This window comes from Rhinichthys klamathensis, unplaced genomic scaffold, assembly GCF_029890125.1.
Source record: "Rhinichthys klamathensis goyatoka isolate OS25496 unplaced genomic scaffold, OSU_Roscu_1.1 h1tg000341l_1, whole genome shotgun sequence".
Classification (NCBI taxonomy): domain Eukaryota; kingdom Metazoa; phylum Chordata; class Actinopteri; order Cypriniformes; family Leuciscidae; genus Rhinichthys; species Rhinichthys klamathensis.
In genome coordinates, this window is record NW_026606855.1 from 1,722,203 (window position 1) to 1,741,491 (window position 19,289).

General features: G+C 37.3%; 1 protein-coding gene across 1 annotated transcript; it reads left to right on the forward strand.

Annotated features, from left to right (window-relative positions):
• The first annotated feature begins 2,457 nt into the window (after positions 1-2,457).
• epx (eosinophil peroxidase) lies at positions 2,458-18,751 on the forward strand. The gene is made up of 17 exons (XM_056272610.1): positions 2,458-2,514; positions 3,125-3,215; positions 4,137-4,221; positions 4,385-4,560; positions 4,773-4,905; positions 6,744-6,873; positions 7,899-8,105; positions 9,915-10,296; positions 12,115-12,275; positions 12,367-12,625; positions 13,496-13,666; positions 15,538-15,775; positions 16,792-16,997; positions 17,090-17,254; positions 18,344-18,427; positions 18,505-18,607; positions 18,688-18,751. Exons 1-17 carry the CDS (start codon positions 2,497-2,499, stop codon positions 18,743-18,745), a joined length of 2,667 nt encoding a protein of 888 aa, XP_056128585.1. The 5' UTR covers positions 2,458-2,496; the 3' UTR covers positions 18,746-18,751.
• The last annotated feature ends 538 nt before the right edge of the window (positions 18,752-19,289 follow it).

The following is a 19,289-nucleotide window of genomic DNA, read 5'->3' on the forward strand; positions in this document are numbered from 1 at the left end:
ATGAAGTCAGAATTGCGAGATATGAAGTCAGAATTGCGAGATATAAAGTCAGAATTGCGGGATATAAAGTCAGGATTGCGTGATATAAAGTCAGGATTGCGAGATATAAAGTCAGAATTGCGAGATATGAAGTCAGAATTGCGAGATATAAAGTCAGAATTGCGGGATATAAAGTCAGAATTGCGAGATATGAAGTCAGAATTGCGTGATATAAAGTCAGAATTGCGTGATATAAAGTCAGAATTGCGAGATATGAAGTCAGGATTGCGTGATATAAAGTCAGAATTGCGAGATATGAAGTCAGAATTGCGAGATATAAAGTCAGAATTGCGGGATATAAAGTCAGAATTGCGGGATATAAAGTCAGAATTGCGGGATATAAAGTCAGGATTGCGTGATATAAAGTCAGAATTGCGTGATATAAAGTCAGGATTGCGTGATATAAAGTCAGAATTGCGTGATATAAAGTCAGAATTGCGAGATATAAAGTCAGATATGCGTGAAATAAAGTCAGGATTGCGTGATATAAAGTCAGAATTGCGGGATATAAAGTCAGGATTGCGTGATATAAAGTCAGAATTGCGTGATATAAAGTCAGGATTGCGTGATATAAAGTCAGAATTGCGTGATATAAAGTCAGAATTGCGAGATATAAAGTCAGATATGCGTGATATAAAGTCAGGATTGCGTGATATAAAGTCAGAATTGCGTGATATAAAGTCAGAATTGCGTGATATAAAGTCAGGATTGGGTGATATAAAGTCAGGATTGCGTGATATAAAGTCAGAATTGCAAGATATAAAGTCAGAATTGCGTGATATAAAGTCAGAATTGCGTGATATAAAGTCAGAATTGCGAGATATAAAGTCAGAATTGCGTGATATAAAGTCAGGATTGCGTGATATAAAGTCAGGATTGCGTGATATAAAGTCAGAATTGCGAGATATAAAGTCAGTATTGCGTGATATAAAGTCAGAATTGCGTGATATAAAGTCAGGATTGCGTGATATAAAGTCAGAATTGCGTGATATAAAGTCGCAATTGCGTGTTATAAAGTCGCAATTGCGTGATATAAAGTCAGAACTGCGTGAAATAAAGTTAGAATTGCGTGAAATAAAGTCAGAATTGCGTGAAATAATGTCAGAATTGCGTGAAATAAAGTCAGAATTGCGTGAAATAAAGTCAGAATTGCGTGAAATAAAGTCAGAATTGCGTGAAATAAAGTCAGAATTGTGAGATATAAAGTCAGAAATGCATGATATAAAGTCGCAATTGCGTGTTGTAAAGTCAGTATTGTGAGATATAAACTATTCTGAGGGGAAAAAAGTCAGTCTTTTTTTTCCTTAGAATTGGCCTGATAACTCACAATTCTGACTTCATATCTCGCAATTGTGAGAGAAAAAGTCGCAATTATTTTTTTTATTATTTTTTTCCAGTGGCGGAAACAAGCTTCCATAGAATGGTAAATGGTCATGCTGTGTTACAAAAACACCAGCTTGGCACTGGTTTCCTCTGTATGTGGCGCACGTGGTCCAATCAGACGTGTAAAGTTATTCGCTTCTGTGCGTCAAACTCGTGTGCGGCGAGAACAACAGGCTTTTTAAAGTCATCAAGCTGGAATCCCCGACTCTGTTCTCCTCACTTTCCAATTTCTCTTATCAGACTTTCAGAACCGTCTGTTTTTCTCTGTTGCTCCACTGACTCCACTGTTCCAGGTGTGTCTTCAATCTGATCGTACCCGTGCCAGCAGAAGTGTCATCCGCAGGTGGGCAGAAAGAAGGGGCATTACTGGAAATATTGCCAACAAACTCATTACCAAAAGTATTACACATCCTGCAGCGTTTGAGCTCCAGACATGAACGATTCCTCAAATCATCATGTGTGTTGTTGAGGAGAGCTGTGCTGTTACTTTACCAAGTGATCAGATGCATCATTTTCACCTGCTGGACAGAAATCGGGTTAAAAAATACTAATATTACACCCTAGAACACCTTAGCAATGCCTTTAGCACTGCTCACGTTTTGTTCAGAAGGTGAAACCGTGCGCTGTGGCTCTATATGACTTGCACGAGGAGTGATTGGGTCGATTACCCCATTAGATAGAGGATGATGGGTTTGGATCATTCGCTCCGTGTGTTGGGGATCGTTTGATGTTGAATTGTTGTCACCAGTCACACAGATAACCGAATTCTGCACATACCTGCGGACAGAAGCCAGCGTATAAAAGTCAGTCCCCTCACACACGGCCGACACAAACCTTCTGATACACGTAATTACACTGATTTGTACAGTCGCACATCCTCAAACTGTTCAGATTGTGATGTATAAATACTCTAAATACTAAATAACATTATTTTTCTGCATTCATTGCCATTTATTTATTGTATTTTTGTACATGACCACTGCTCTTCTGTACACAAGCCCACGCAACGCATAGTTTTATTTTGAAATGTTGTATATTTTACAAGACAAAAAGTGAGAATACAAGACCGTACAGATGGATACGACATGCTTGGTAAGTACAACTAAGAAGTACACTGATATATTGTTTAAATGTTTATATTAATATTATTTTGTACAATAGTTGGATATTTGTGTATTTTTATAGTTTGTGTGTGTATATATATATATATATATAATTTTTAAATATATTTACAATGTTATGTATAGTTTTTTATTAATTATTTTCATATTTATATTGTTTTTGTATAATAGTTGCAATAGTAGCAACCATACTGTAATTATTTCACGTGAAAAAAACAATCAACAACCATACAAAAAATTTCAGATTTTTTTAATTGTTTTTTAAAAATAGTTTTTCATGTATAATAATAGTTTTGTAGTTATTTGATTAATTATTATTTTAATATTTAAATTATTTTTGTATAATAGTTGCATGTATGTGCAATAATTATATATAAAAATTAATTATTACAAAAGTATGCAACAATTGTGCAAAATAATATTAATATATTATACACTATAATTATTACACATGAAAAAAAAATTGAGTGTAGTTTTCTGATTGTTTATTAATGTACAATAATTATAGATTGTGTGTGTGTGTGTGTATATATATATATATATAAATATAACTTTGTATATGTATATTTTTCTCATTGCAGGAATCTTTCTCATGCATGATTATATCTGTATTTATGATATTGCTTCTGCCGCTGTCATCCACATCTCTTTTTCCTTCCCAGAATGCAACAGGTACTGAACTATATATGTCTAGTAGTTAGTCTGCGTCCCAATTCGCATACTATCCGTCCTAAATAGTATTCGAAAATAGAATTAGTACGTCCCAAATCGTAGTATGTTGAAATGAGTGTCCCAAAGAGACCCGGATGGTCTACTATATCCGGTCAGAATCCGAAGTGCAGATCGATGCGCACTCTAACGGCTGATATTGCCCAAAACCCATCGCGCGTTGGACGAGGATTCGGCTAGAACTACAAACACGAATGAAAAGTGTTCAAAAACTACAGACATGGAGGACGCGCGAGTCCGACGGTTATGTAGAGAGGGTTAGATAAAGGGGTTTGAGTGATTAATTATCAGTATCTAACCTGACGAAAATGAATTTATTCAATGTTGTCCACATTATATTGCATCTGCAGCAGCATTGTGAACTTTTGCAAAGATACGTTTAGCCATTAACTTTTAAATGCATATTATATTCAAATTCCAAACACATGAGGAGAGTCTCCGCATGAAAAACCCATGACTGGCAGATGAACGTGCGACAACAATTCTCTCCGAAATGGTAAGAAGTTATATTAGATTGAATGGAGGATTTTAACTGTGATGAGATGATTGACAGGGCAGTTTACGGTGATAGGATGCACGCGACAGATCTGTCCGTTAAAGATGACGAAGTAGTATGTCCCAAAGCTTGGCTACTCTTTTGCTACACACTCAAAAGTATGTACTTTTTCTTCACAAAAAGAGTACATACTTTTAGGGCGTAGTATAAGTAGGCGAATTGGGACGCAGCATTAGTCTTTTTGTGGGTAAAAAATAAAAGTTTGTAGCTTTATGCTTTCTTTGTGTTTACCAACTCCTTATACAAGACTGACAAGTTCACAATAAGACAATTTAATGCCATTACAATGTTGTGTGGTGTTTTTCCAGTGTATTTGGGATCTAGTTTCATTCAGGAAGCTTTACGCCGAGCCAGAGAGCTGACAGATGCTGCGTACGATCACACCAATGAGAGGTGACATTACTGCTCTGTCATAGCTCATTTGATTGATGTATCAACCAATCAGAGATAGGAACATGTAACTAGACACAAATGAGCCGATTTTAATCATACAGTAAGAGTTTAGAGCTACAAAATGATGTCCTAAAGTATTTTTATTTTCTCTCATGTCTGTCAGAGTGAAGTCGTCTGTATCAGACGGTTCTGTCCGACCCAATGACCTGTTGGCCTTGTTCAAACAAACTGGCCCGAAAACCAGAACCCACATCAGATCCGCCGAGTTCCTCGACAACACGGTAGAGCTGATAAGAGAGATGGTGTACACACACTCCATGGACAAACCCGACCTCACCGGTACACACACATTTGAGTCATACGAGACATTAAAAGTAAACAAATAAGGGATTCAGATGGAGGTTTCATGTTTCACTTGTATTTTTGACTTGTGATGTCCTTCCTTCTTTTGTTCTTTTCTATTTATCTGTTTTGAATACTCCCTGTAACGCCTAAAATCACAACGAATGATCTTGTCGAAGTCATCTCAACATGTGTTGTGTGCATCTTAGAGCTTTTAAGTGCAGAAGACATGGAGACGATACTGCAGGTTACAGGCTGTTCGGCAGAGACGCAGAGACCCGTGTGTAAATCTGACTGTCTGTCCCAGCGCTACCGTACCATCACAGGACACTGCAACAACAGGTGCACACACGGACTGTATGGGATGCCAAAATATACACTTTAGAATACTGTTCCTTCAGTAATGAATAACTACACCGGAACAAATGTGACCCTGGATCACAAAACCAGTCACAAGTCGCACGGGTATATTTGTGGCAATAGCCAATATGGGTCAAAATTATCGATTTTTCTTTTATGACAAAAATCATTAGGATTTTAAGTAAAGATCATGTTCCATGAAGATATTTTGTAAATTTCCTACCGTAAATATATAAAACATTTATTTTTGTGTGTGAATGCAGCACAATCGTGAACATAAATGTAGAACTTTAAAGTAAATAAATGTAGAACTTTTGCACCCTCAAATTCCAGATTTTCAAATAGTTTTATATCTCCCAAATATTGTCCTATCCTAACAAACCATATATCAATGGAAAGATTATTTATTCAGCTTACATATGATGTATAAATCTCAATTTAAAAAAAATTTTACCCATGTGACTGGTTTTGTGGTCCAGGGTCACACACTATTAACAATTTAGTAACTACTATTAACTAACAAGAAATTCTGAATAACGAATTAGTAAGTAATAGCGCTCAGTCGAATGTTGTAGTTCACTATTAGCTAATCAATAACTACTATTTTTCATACCTCACTGAAGAGAAGACTACTAAGAACTACTATATACAGGTTCATAATTAATATTATAATGCATAATGTGTAGTATAAGGTAATGATAACGCATTAGTAATGCCTCTACATCCTTCTAAAGGAACTACTAATTATTTGGATCAGTTTTCTAAAGTTAAGATCATGGGAACACACACTAGTATTGACTAAAGTGTTACCAAATCCATCGGAAAGAATTACTATTCAAAATCGTACAAAAATCTCAAAAGCTTACAATGACTTCATTCAATATTAAGTCGTTATCATATTTTTCACTTTAGAAAACTTATCCAAATAACTAGTAGTTCCTTTAGAAGGATGTAGTTACACTTGAGTCATTACTAGTGGGTCACCGTTACCTTTTATTATAAATTATGCAATATTCATGTTAATTATGAACCTGTAATTCTCTGAGAGGTATGAAAAAAATAGTAGTTTTGATTGATTAACTAATAGTGAACTACCAGATTCAACTTAGCGCTATTACTTACTAATGTGTTAATCAGAGTTTCTTGTTAGTTTAGAACCTTTATTTTTATTTAACCAGGAGAGAAGACTCACTGAGATTAACTCTTTTACATGAGTGTCCTGGCCAAGATAGGCAGCTGAGTTTGCATATCAGTTGTACATCAAAGTTACGACATACAGGTGAAACTCGAAAAATTAGAATATCGTGCAAAAGTTCATTTATTTCAGTAATTCAACTTAAAAGGTGAAACTAATATATTATATAGACTCATTACATGCAAATTGAGATATTTCAAGCCTTTATTTGTAATAATTTTGATGATTATGGCTTACAGATATGAAAACCTTTTCACAATATTCTAATTTTGAATTTAAAAGCCATAATCATCAAAATTATAACAAATTAAGGCTTGAAATATCTCACTTTGCATGTAATGAGTCTATATAATATATTTGTTTCACCTTTTAAGTTGAATTACTGAAATAAATGAACTTTTGCACGATATTCAAATTTTTCGAGTTTCACCTGTACACACTTTTTTAAAAATAAAATTACAAATTAAAATTAAATATTTAATAGTAGTTACTAGAATGTTAATAGTGCATTGTTACTCGTTTGTTCCTGTGTAGTTACTCATTAATGTAAGGAACGGTATTCTAAAGTGTTACCCATTTGTCATTGAGTTTTATCAAGCTCAGAAAACATCTTTTGACTTTGCAGAGAAAACCCTCTGTGGGGCGCAGCGAACACCCCTTACGCCCGCTGGCTCTCGCCCGAGTACGAGGACCCCCGAGGGGCCCCGAGGGGCTGGAACACACAGCACACGTACCATAACTACACACTTCCACCTGTAAGACTGTCTGAAACTCATGGAAACGTTCTCAAAGAATTATTAGTCTATAATCGTAGTTGGTTTGTATTTTCTACTTTCACAATTTTACATTTAGTTTGTTTTATTAGCCATTTGGTGGGTTTATATTTTGCTGAAGTGTTTGCATACAATGAAAACTGTATTGCATTCTATATACGGTAGCACTTTATTTTATAGTCATGTTCCCCATGTACACACTATATACTTATTATAGTTATTACAATAACTAGGTGCGTACGCTGAACCTACCCCTAACCCATGTGGTTACTACAATGGGAAATAGTGGGAAAACAGCATATTATATGTATTATTATTACTATTTAAAGTCTTCCTGAGGTGAAAATCAAGCTTTTAATGTTGTTTATATGTGTATGTGGTGTTTTTAATTTGCTTTGAGACAAACCATGTGCAAATTCGTAAGTCAAAACCATTCAAGGAAAAAAACTTTTAAATATGTAATTTTGGTGATCAAAGATGAGTTTTAAGGGATACAATTATTGACTACAGGGGGACTTAAAATAATTGAAATCATATAATTTACTTTAATTAAACTTGAATATGCAACTTGCTGTGTAATCAACAATTGAATGAAAAGGAATAAGTTAAAGAGTTTAAGTGTGGATTTTCTGTGCCAAACGAAATGACAATATTGGCTCAACCAAAGTTGTTATTTTTAAGTTTGAGTTTTTTATTGAATATTTACTTTTTCTTTTATTTCAGCTCTATTTAAAATAAGAAAAATGTTTTTTTTCAATAGCTATAGTTTTAGTTAACTTTTTCACAGTGATGCCATAGAAGAACTTTTCCCTAGTTTGAAGAACATAATCTTTTTATTTTATTTTTATGTTTAAAGGTTCTAAATGGAAATACAGATGTCAATATAGAACCTTTATTTTTTAAGAGTGTACCGGTAGCTAGCTAAACTAAAGATGAAAATAAGACCAAATGAGCCGATAATCGAACAAAAGTTGAGTCTTCCAGTCTCTCTTCTTCTCTCTTTGCAGGTCCGCAGTGTGTCGCAGGAGGTTTTGTACACTCATAATGAGAACATCTCTTTGGACACGTCTCTGTCTCATCTGCTGGTGGAGTGGGGTCAGTGGATCGATCATGACCTGACTTTGACCCCTCAGAGTCCCAGCACTGCGGCCTTTAAGACCGGAGCCGACTGCACACGCACCTGCAGCCGGGACACGCCGTGTTTCCCAATACAGGTGCGTACGTACACCCTGAAAACAGATGCTAGATGGTAGGACTGCCCCCTAATAATCGACTAACAGTTAGTCAACTAGAAGAGGCTTGGTCGACCAACATTTTATTAGTCGGTTAGTCGCAGAAAAAGAAACTGTGGTGAAATTCAATCATTCATCGACCTCAAATATGGCTCATCACTTGAAACATGTAAGTAGCAGCAACTTAAGTCAGTTCGCACTAATGTTAACTAAGAGAAATGTGTGCTATTATTAGGCACACAACTGTGTTTGTGTGGAGAGCGTTTACTGCATTACATACAGGCGCCGGCGAGTTTAACTTAAAATACTCTGTCATTTTTGGTCATACAGATAAGAGTAATTCAAATTGTAAAGGGTCTGCTTTTTTTTCTGTAAACTCGCAATGACAACAAAACGTTGTGCTTTTGTAAAATAATGAAAACAATCAGGATGCGCTTTCTGCCGTGTCGGTTTCAGTGAACTTGAGCGTCACAAAAAATGAACCGAAAATTTGTGTATACTTGCCTTAAAGACATGAGAAATATATCTAGAGAAAGCTTGAAATGTCTGCTTTTAAATAGACGAACTCAAGTGGAAATCAAATATTCTTAGATTATGTAATCCGTATGTGCATAGGTGCGTCCACAACTGCGGAGATGAAGAGTCAGCATCATCGATTTAATATCTGCAGCCAAAAACACAAGACATCAATAAATTGTTCAAATGTTTAAACAGTCTCCTGTTTTTTTTCACGACACACTCATAATCATTACTTTTGCCGGTGCACTGTGGCAAGCTTTATATGTGTGTTTGAGCGGTGATTAGGCTATGGGCTACAGACAATTAAAGGCTCATTATTATCAGGGTTTAAAAATTAACTTTTTCACTCACTGGCCAATTTGGCTACTAAATTTTTAAGTTACCGGCCATTCAGAACTTCTACTAGCCAAAAATAATAATAATAATAAACCAGATTAACTACATCACAGCTTATATAAGTATATTCAGATTAATTTCTTATTCAAACAACATCTCCTCCCTTCCTCTTTCATCGTCATCCTTTTCACCCAAAATGTGTTTTAGGTGGACGGATCAATACAGTACAAAGAACATAAAAAAAATGAAGGATGTTGGAAAATAACAATGCTTTTTAATCTTCGCTATTACTTCAATGCAAATGAACAAGCACATTATTTGTTGCGTAGTGACGTTTTTACATTTACATTTACATTTATTCATTTAGCATTTAGCTTTTATCCAAAGCGACTTACAATTGCTATATATGTCAGAGGTCGCACGCCTCTGGAGCAATTAGGGGTTAAGTGTCTTGCTCAGGGACACATTGGTGTCTCACAGTGGATTCAAACCTCGGGTCTCTCACACCAAAGGCATGTGTCTTATCCACTGCGCCATCACCACGTGTGTGTTCGAGTAAGCCAGATATGAGCAGATTCTGCATTTAATATATCATGAAGACTCACGAGAGTATTTGCGCTAAATCTGCACAGATTTGACTTACACGAACTTCCCCAGCGAAGTGAGTAAACATAATAAGTAACACCAAATTGGCTCGTGATTTAACAGCGTTACCCGCCACAGTTGATTTTTACCTGCATTTGGCGGGATGGCGGGTGTTCATTTCAAACCCTGATTATTATGATTTATGGTTTATTAATATAATCGTGCGATTAGTCGACTAATCGCTTAAATGAACGGCTACTAGTCGACTAGAAAAATCTTTAGTCGAGGGCAACCCTACTAGATTTACACACTCAGTCTGAATATCAGTCTCTTTTTCTTCTTCACGTTCAGATCCCCCTCTCAGACCCTCGCACGGGTACTCAGACCTGCATGCCGTTCTTCCGCTCGGCTCCCAGCTGTACGGGCGGCTCTGTTCCTCTCGGGCACCGGGAGCAGCTGAACGCCATCACCGCATTCGTGGACGCCAGCATGGTCTACGGGAGCTCGGATGCGCTTGCCGGCGTCCTGAGGAACCTCTCGTCCCCTCTCGGCCTGCTCGCGGTCAATCAGTTCCACTCGGACCAAGGGCTCGGCTTCATGCCCTACCTGACCCGCACACAACCTCAGCTGGATCCCTGCGGCCCACGAGAGCGGATCAACACCGTCCCCCGACCAGAGGCAGCGGAGAGGCTCAACATATCCATAGGGAATAGATCCTTCTGTTTCCAAGCAGGTTGTTGGCATTAATATTAAATAAAACATAGTAGTAAGGATATAAAGGGGTTGGAGTACATAAGTTTTACTTCTTCCTACTCCTTTTTGTACATGTAAATAGTTTATATATATATATATATATATATATACACTCACCGGCCACTTTATTAGGTACCCCATGCTAGTAACGGGTTGGACCCCCTTTTGCCTTCAGAACTGCCTCAATTCTTCGTGGCATAGATTCAACAAGGTGCTGGAAGCATTCCTCAGGGAGTTTGGTCCATATTGACATGATGGCATCACACAGTTGCCGCAGATTTGTCGGCTGCACATCCATGATGCGAATCTCCCGTTCCACCACATCCCAAAGATGCTCTATTGGGTTGAGATCTGGTGACTGTGGGGGCCATTTTAGTACAGTGAACTCATTGTCATGTTCAAGAAACCAATTTGAAATGATTAGAGCTTTGTGACATGGTGGAAGTAGCCATCAGAGGATGGGTACATGGTGGCCATAAAGGGATGGACATGGTCAGAAACAATGCTCAGGTAGGCCGTGGCATTTAAACGATGCCCAATTGGCACTAAGGGGCCTAAAGTGTGCCAGGAAAACATCCCCCACACCATTACACCACCACCACCAGCCTGCACAGTGGTAACAAGGCATGATGGTTCCATGTTCTCATTCTGTTTACGCCAAATTGTGACTCTAACATCTGAATGTCTCAACAGAAATCGAGACTCATCAGACCAGGCAACATTTTTCCAGTCTTCAACTGTTCAATTTTGGTGAGCTCTTGCAAATTGTAGCCTCTTTTTCCTATTTGTAGTGGAGATGAGTGGTACCCGGTGGAGTCTTCTGCTGTTGTAGCCCATCCGCCTCAAGGTTGTGCGTGTTGTGGCTTCACAAATGCTTTGCTGCATACCTCGGTTGTAACGAGTGGTTATTTCAGTCACTGTTGCCCTTCTATCAGCTCGAACCAGTCTGGCCATTCTCCTCTGACCTCTGGCATCAACAAGGCATTTCCGCCCACAGAACTGCCGCCCACTGGATGTTTTTTCTTTTTCGGACCATTCTCTGTAAACCCTAGAGATGGTTGTGCGTGAAAATCCCAGTAGATTAGCAGTTTCTGAAATACTCAGACCAGCCCTTCTGGCACCAACAATCATGCCACGTTCAAAGTCACTCAAATCAACTTTCTTCCCCATACTGATGCTCGGTTTGAACTGCAGGAGATTGTCTTGACCATGTCTACATGCCTAAATGCACTGAGTTGCCGCCATGTGATTGGCTGCTTAGAAATTAAGTGTTAACGAGCAGTTGGACAGGTGTACCTAATAAAGTGGCCGATGTGTGTATACTGGAAAGTTTTATTTTGTTGTTCATCTGTTTTTTTACCATTTTTTTTTTTTTTTTTTTTTTGATTTAAAAAAAAATGTTTTTACATGTTCAAAATAAAGAAATCAATCAATCAAAAAACAATCTTAGAGCAACCATTTTATTTTATTTTATTATTTTATTAATTAATTAAAAAATTTTTTTTATTTAAATAACAATTATTTTATTTATTTATTTATTTTCCACTTATCCAATGTGGGGTGCTGGGATGCTGGAGATGCAGTACTTATAGTGTGCAGGCTAGAAATGTCTATTAATAAAGTTAATAGCTCAGTTTTTAATTGAAGTTGACTTTAAGGGTTTTACAGATAAAACATCTTATAAAGAAATAAGTCTAAGACTCAATATTTGAGTCTTTTTTTTTATTAAAAAATGTCCCAGCTAGGTCTTCACACTAAACTGGCCAGTTGTTGTGCTGTTTTTGTGGGCGTGTCTCAGGTGACTCTCGAGCCAATGAGCACTTGGGTATGATCGCTCTGCACACGCTCTTTCTGAGAGAACACAACCGATTGGCTGAGGAGCTTCACAAGCTCAATCCTCACTGGAGCCCGGACACGCTGTACCAGGAGGCCAGGAAAATACTGGGCGCCGTCCACCAGGTGAGAAGATGTCCACAATAAAAAATGAGCGTAAAAAAAAAGATTACTTCATTTATTCATGCATCTGACTTGCTGAATCTTGTTTTGGAAGATCTTGACATGGGATCACTACTTGCCACGTGTCCTGGGCCGCAGTGCTAACCTGGTCCTCATGCCCCCGTACAAAGGTTACGACCCTGATGCTGACCCCAGCATCTCCAACATTTTCTCCACCGCTGCCTTTCGGTTTGCACACGTGACCGTGCACCCGGTTGTGAACCGCCTCGGACCTGAGTACCGGTTGAGCCCCGAACACCCGGCTTTGCCGTTACACCACTCTTTGTTTGCATCCTGGAGGATGGTGCAAGAGGGTTCGTTTCACAAACACACTTAACTAACATATCACCATATTTCCCAATGTAATCACAGTACATTAAGACGGTTGTTCTGTTTCTCTTAAATGTTAAGTTTTAATATGCTACTGATGCATTCATTAAATATGCACTAATTTGCATGAATTTCCCGAACAGAAATCCAAACATTGAATAAAGCCAGGTTCAAAATGCTTGTTTCATTTTGTTGACATTAGAGTCAAACTTTTTTGGATATCTCTTTTTATCACTTCATAAATCCAAAAAAACATCCAGAAGAAGAAAAAATGTCACCATGTTTATAGGAATAAATTGTTATATAAATAAAGTAAATGGTAATGTACATGAAAACCCCTTAGTAAAAACCTTCAAAATATAGATCAGAATAAAGTTAGGTGTATGTAAAGCTGCTGAAGTGGAGATTTCTGACTCGCAGCCTTTACAGATATTAATTGTAAATCTAAAGACACAAGAAATTAAAAAGTGTAATAAAATAAACATTTAAAGGTGCAGTAAGCGATTTCTGAGAAACACTGTTAATATTTGAAAAACAAACACACCCCTCCCTTCATTGCTCCGCCCCCAAAATGCACAAACACGCTATTCAAGAGTGGATGTGACTTTATCATTGCAAAATAATGCTTCGCAAAAAATAATACGCAAGTGTAAATACAAGCAAGAGTTGGTTGTTAGTCTCCAGCAGCTCCAGACCAACAGAGACACTCAAAATGTGATCGAAGCAAAATAGGCCAAAAATTGATTAGTGCCTTTAGTGTTTAGCCGTAATATTCATGATTGCATGCTAATTTACTCAACATGCATATCAGATTATGATGCATAATGAACATTTGTGTGTGTGTGTGTGTGTAGGAGGCATCGATCCCGTGCTGCGTGGTTTACTCTTGTCCCCAGCTAAACTGCAGACAGCAGATCAGATGATGGTGGAGGAACTGACCGAGAGGCTTTTCCAGGCTCAGGGAGGACTCCCGCTCGACCTGGCGGCGTTAAACCTGCAGAGGGGACGAGATCATGGCTTACAAGGTGCCGGTCATCAGTCGTCAGATCACCACACCAGGGCCTGTTTACACCTGGTCACTTCATGTGTTTTCACTGATCGGATAGCTATCTGATTTAAAACCATTCCAATTACACCTGCTCACATAAATGTGTTTTCGTAAAACGGATATAAATCCGATCTTCAATTCCCGCGCTATATGCAGATTTAATGGAGTTCACGTCACCGAATGCAACAGATATGAGCTGCATTTTATTGATCATCAGCTACTTTTAAAATCAAAGACTGCAATAGGAAAGAGCAGCATCAGCAGAAGTTATTTTGCACCTTTCATCATGGTAAGATCATTTTCTTTCTTTCTTGTGTGTTAAGCGTCTTTGACTTGCGATAGTTTGCATGTTGGCTTGCTAAAGAGATGCTCATCTGCGGTGATGCCGTCATATCTGGCTATAACGTCATATAGCCTATAACACGCTCTCACACGTTTATTTTTTAGCTTTGTTAGGAGGAGGAAAATGTACATATGTGGTTTCAACTACGAGATGCATTTAGACTTGCTCAGTTTCGTCTGGATTGCGTCTCAGACCTCCTCCTGATGTGGTTTGAGTGATCAGATTTATATCCTTCTCAAATGTGTTTCGGAGGGCATTTACTCCTGGGGCCGGTTTCACAAAGCTATTTTAGAGCGGTCTATAGTGTTAGACAAGTCTAAAATTTAATCATAGACTAGTCTAATGCAAGTTAGACTGTTTCACAAAAATAAAGACTGACTTAATTTAGACCAAAAAAATTAGACACCCCTGGCTAACTCAGGTCTAAGACTCTGTTACCTTGGCAACCAGCAGTAACAATCAGTTACATTACAAACAGCCGAAAGAAAGAAAATGGCCCTTTCCAAATAAAACATTTCCTCTTGTTACAAGATTCTCCGCTAAATTTCCTAAGTAAAATGTCCTTGTAACTGTTATACTCCTCCAACACACACATATTTTCCGCTGGGGTAAACTGCACTGAGCGGTTGAATGCGCTTACTCGATCCGCCATGTTTTTTTGTTTTGAAAAGTGTCTTATTTTACCCAGAATGCATTGCAGTGTAGTCCTACTTATGATAGTCAGAGTCTTAAGCGCTTTGTGCAAGGGTCTAATTTAGATGTCTCTGACTATCTACTATATCTAAGCCATAGTCAAAGTCTATCTTTGTGAAACCGGCCCCTGGTCTTTTCACGATCCGATCACAGAAAACGCATGAAGTGGCCAGGTGTAAGCAGACCCCAAGAGAGCATCCTAACTGAACTAGAAACTCACAACTCATTTAAAATGTTGAAACTAACGCTTGCTATTGATTCTGATGCCATGTAAGAAATTGATGTCCGCATAAGCACTCTACTAAGCATAATACAGAATTATTTTTCATATATAAATTGGTTGTTGCCTTTTGTAAGTGCAACGTTTTTGAGCAACAGTGCAAATAAAATGAAAAAACCCAAGCTTTCTCAGCTAGAAGTGCCAGCATTTGTTTCATGTCTGAAATGCAAAACATTGTATAAGAAAAGGCAAACGAGTCAGATTATATAAAGAAATACAGAATCTGTGTGACTTAAAACATTACAAAATCGCATTAAAAAAAACACAGTAGTCTAATAATCATAAAACATCGATTTGATTTGATTTAAAATTTCTGAAAAGGGGACAAAATACTATAATTACCTGCATGACATAAGAAGGGTTTGTACTTTTTCTTTTAATTTACTTTTTTTTTCAATCGGTATTACATTTCCTATGATCTCTCCCCAATAATTTGAACTATTTAATAATAGTTTAGTAATAGTTTCCTTAATAATTGACCTTAATCTGAGGATGCTGTGCTAGACTTGCAGTGATGTCATTCTCTCCCCAGGTTACAGTGCATGGAGAAAACTCTGCGGGCTCTCTGCCCCTGCCAACGAGTCTGATTTAACAGGGATTCTGGGTAATGTAGTTCTGGCCCGGAAGCTGCTGCATCTCTATGGGTCGGCTGAGAACATAGACGTGTGGGTCGGGGCGATCTCAGAGCCGGCTCTGCCCGGGGGTCGCGTGGGGTCGCTGCTGGCATGCCTGATCGCAAAACAGTTCAAAACGCTCCGAGACGGTGACCGGTAGTGTGATGTTACACTTCTCGTTTATTTAAATGTTGAGTGATTTCAATCTGGCATGATATTCAATTCAATTCAATTCATATTTATTTGTATAGCGCTTTTCACAACACACATCATTTCAAAGCAGCTTTACAGAAAGTGCATGAGTCCACATTACAATTTAGAGTGATCTGTAACTGTATTTCAGAAATGTACATATACAAGAATCACAGTTAGCTAAAAATGTAATAATTTATATGTATGATATGAAGTACATAATTAACCCTCATACTTCCCTCGCACTCTGTAACACATCTTTCCCTCGCGGGTCAAAATGATCCGAATCCCTAAAATTATACTTTTTTTTTTTTGATAATATTCTTTCTATTTTTAATTTTGTTTTGTTCTTTTTTTTATGTCAATTACTAGAATTGATCAATAAATAATAGATAAATAGTCATTTAAGCACATTCCTCACATTCTTTCAACTTAAATTTAAATAACTCTCAATTTCATGCATAACCCTTTTAATTCGGCTCAAAATATCTTGCATTGGGTGTCTTTGCCGACCTCTTGTGGAAAAATAATAATATAAGATGATATTTCATGACTCTAGATGGCCTTATATCTCTATATGGAGCCAATGAGCCGTTCCTCTGAGTCCTAAAGTCAGTTTCTCTTCAGTGTGCATTCAGATACACATGATGACATTATAAAATAATTTTTTGGTAAAGTTTTAGCATTTTTAGTTTGAATTTTGAGCATTTTTAGGTTTTTCTATGTGTACTGAAGCGTTCCATTCATTCCTAAGGGGGTCAACTTGACCCGCGAGTGAAGGATTTGTTACTTTTTTAAATTTCAACCACAAAACTCCTCGAATCCTTTAAAAAAAAAAAAAAAAAAAGTTTTGTGTATCCGTGGTTCAAGTACAACAAAAGTCCTAGGGTCTTGGACCCCTCTGATGAACACTCAATTTTTAAACATTTTTTTAAATGCCCCGAGGGAAGGATGGGGGTTAAATGGTAATTCTGGTTCAGGTTCTGGTGGCAGAGTGAAGGTGTGTTCAGCTCAGCTCAGAGAGACGCTCTCCACACTACATCTCTGTCCCGCATCATCTGTGACAACACACACATCCGTCTGGTGCCCCATGACCCCTTCGCACACACACTCCGCCCTGACGACCTGCTGCCCTGCACACGCATCGCCCACATGAACCTCTCAGCGTGGAGAGAACCAGACGCTGGTAATAGCGACCGAGAGAATAAAAGAATAAAATAATCCTTTTATTTGATGTGTTTTATTCATATTCGGCCTATGTTTTGGTCTCATTTTTAGACCCGGTCTGTGGTGCCGTCCCACGGTTGCATCTGGGTTTCTCTGTGCTGTGCGACTCTGTCGTGATGTATCAGTGTCCTACTGGATACTTGCTCCAGGGAGCCGCACACGTCACCTGTGACCCCAACACTCACAGCTGGAGCCCACAACCACCCACCTGCCAAGGTCTCTCTTTAAATTCAATTAAATATGTAATATTATATGAAATATGTCATATTAAATGTTAAATATGCAATATCAAATGTCAAATAACATTAGATTAAATATTAAATTAAATAGTAAATATTAATACAATTTTAAACAATTTATGTTAAATATTAAATGAAATATTTAAATTAAATTTAGAAATTGGCTATTTAAAATTAAAATTTAGAACAATGTTTTTATTGGTTATTTCAAATATCGATGAATGATCTACTCATTTTTTGGATGTTAGGGCATTCATGGACATTGTTTAAACTAGACTAAACTAAATTAAATATTAAATATCAAATATTATATTAAATGTAAAATAACAGTAGACTACATTTTAAATTAAATAAATATTAATGATAAAATATTAAACAATGTGAAATATTATATATAAAAGATATAAATTAATATAAAAATACATTCATAGACAGTCATTAAATTGAATTAAATGTTTTACATGTAAAATAACATTAGATCTGATTATATGGTAAATATTAATGAAAAAATATTAAACAATTAATATTAATGTAAAAACCTACAGCGTTTTATTCTTTTTTTTTCTGTATTGGAAAATATTCTGCTAAAACTTATTTAAAATCCTGTCATGTTTGCACTCATGAAAATATAAAGTGTACAGAGAAATTGCAATAATAACTTGCATGACTAAGAAGACAAATGAAGACATACTATTTATTTATTTACATACTTCTGATCTTATTTCAAACCATAATTGAATTTCCTGACATTATCTTACAATATATGTCATGTTTCAATAATATCTTGCATGACATAAGTATGTAAATTTTCTTTTAATTTACTTATTTTTAATCATTATTGAATTTCCTATTATCTTTCTCCTATAAAAAGTTTGCTTTTTTATTTCCTAATAATTGGCTAATTAAGTTAAATTAAATTTTAAATGTAAAATAACATTAGATTATGTGGTAAATATGAATGGCAAAATACTAAACGATTAATATTAAATCAAATATTAGAATAAAATTTGAACTGATTCATTTTACACCCAGTTAATGAAAACAGCGTTTTTATTGGTTATTTCAGATATCGATGAATGTTCGGCTCATCCGCCCGTCTGCCCTCCACACCTGCAGTGCTTCAACACACCTGGAGGTCACACCTGTACAGGTGAGTAGCGGCCACATCATGACCAGCATATATTAATCATAATCACATGAATGAGCTTTTCTGTGTTGCATATGTAGAAGCTGAAGCTCCGCCCCTTTCTGCCTCCTCCATTGTTGCGTCACTGATGTCAGTCCTAGGGGGCGTGGCCTTAATTCTGCTCTTCCTCGCCTGCTACAAAAGGTGTGTCACAATCTCCAGTTCAAGCAGTTGTTTGGTATGTTTAAACGTGTACACTTATACTAGAATGTCAATCCATGCAGAGTTTTCCTTGGGAAAGCCGAGACGGCGAAGGCAGAATGCTGTCAGAGAGGAAGATGAAATGGAGTCGAGGGAAAACTGGTTTGGAAAATGTGCAGATTTGGTCACAATCGGTGTGTGTTTACATGTTCAATATTCCAGTTTCATAACCACAGTCTCGTTTCACTGCGCTCAACACGTGTATGTGTTCAAGCCTGCAAAGCATTTTTAACATTCTCCCAGTGTTCTCGCCCTTGAGAAAAGCTTTTGTCTGTGGTAAATCTGCCGTCGGCTCTCCCACGCGTGACGTCACATCAGCTGATGTACAAAAGTCCTTGCTTTGTTGTGACTTAAGGCCATTGCACACTGAAGTCCGAAATTTTTGCATGCGTTTTTCGTATTCGTGATTCGGTGGCTCTGAATTGTCAAAACACCATTCAAACTGCTGGCTACGGATGCGAAAAACGCAGAAAATCGAACCCGATCCGATTTTTAACGTTTCGGATGCGAATTTCGGACTCAGTGTGCAATGGCCTTCAGCCTTGAATTTGTACACATATTGGGTCTCATTCATGAAACACGAGCAGAACGAATTTTTGTGTAAATCGTGTGTAAAGTGGTTCTG

Excerpts from the sequence above, each read along its gene's own strand:
- epx (XM_056272610.1), top strand. Across the intron at positions 3,216-4,136 it reads TCCTTCCCAGAATGCAACAG|TGTATTTGGGATCTAGTTTC; the intron begins GTACTGAACTAT and ends GTGTTTTTCCAG. Across the intron at positions 16,998-17,089 it reads GTGGAGAGAACCAGACGCTG|ACCCGGTCTGTGGTGCCGTC; the intron begins GTAATAGCGACC and ends TCTCATTTTTAG.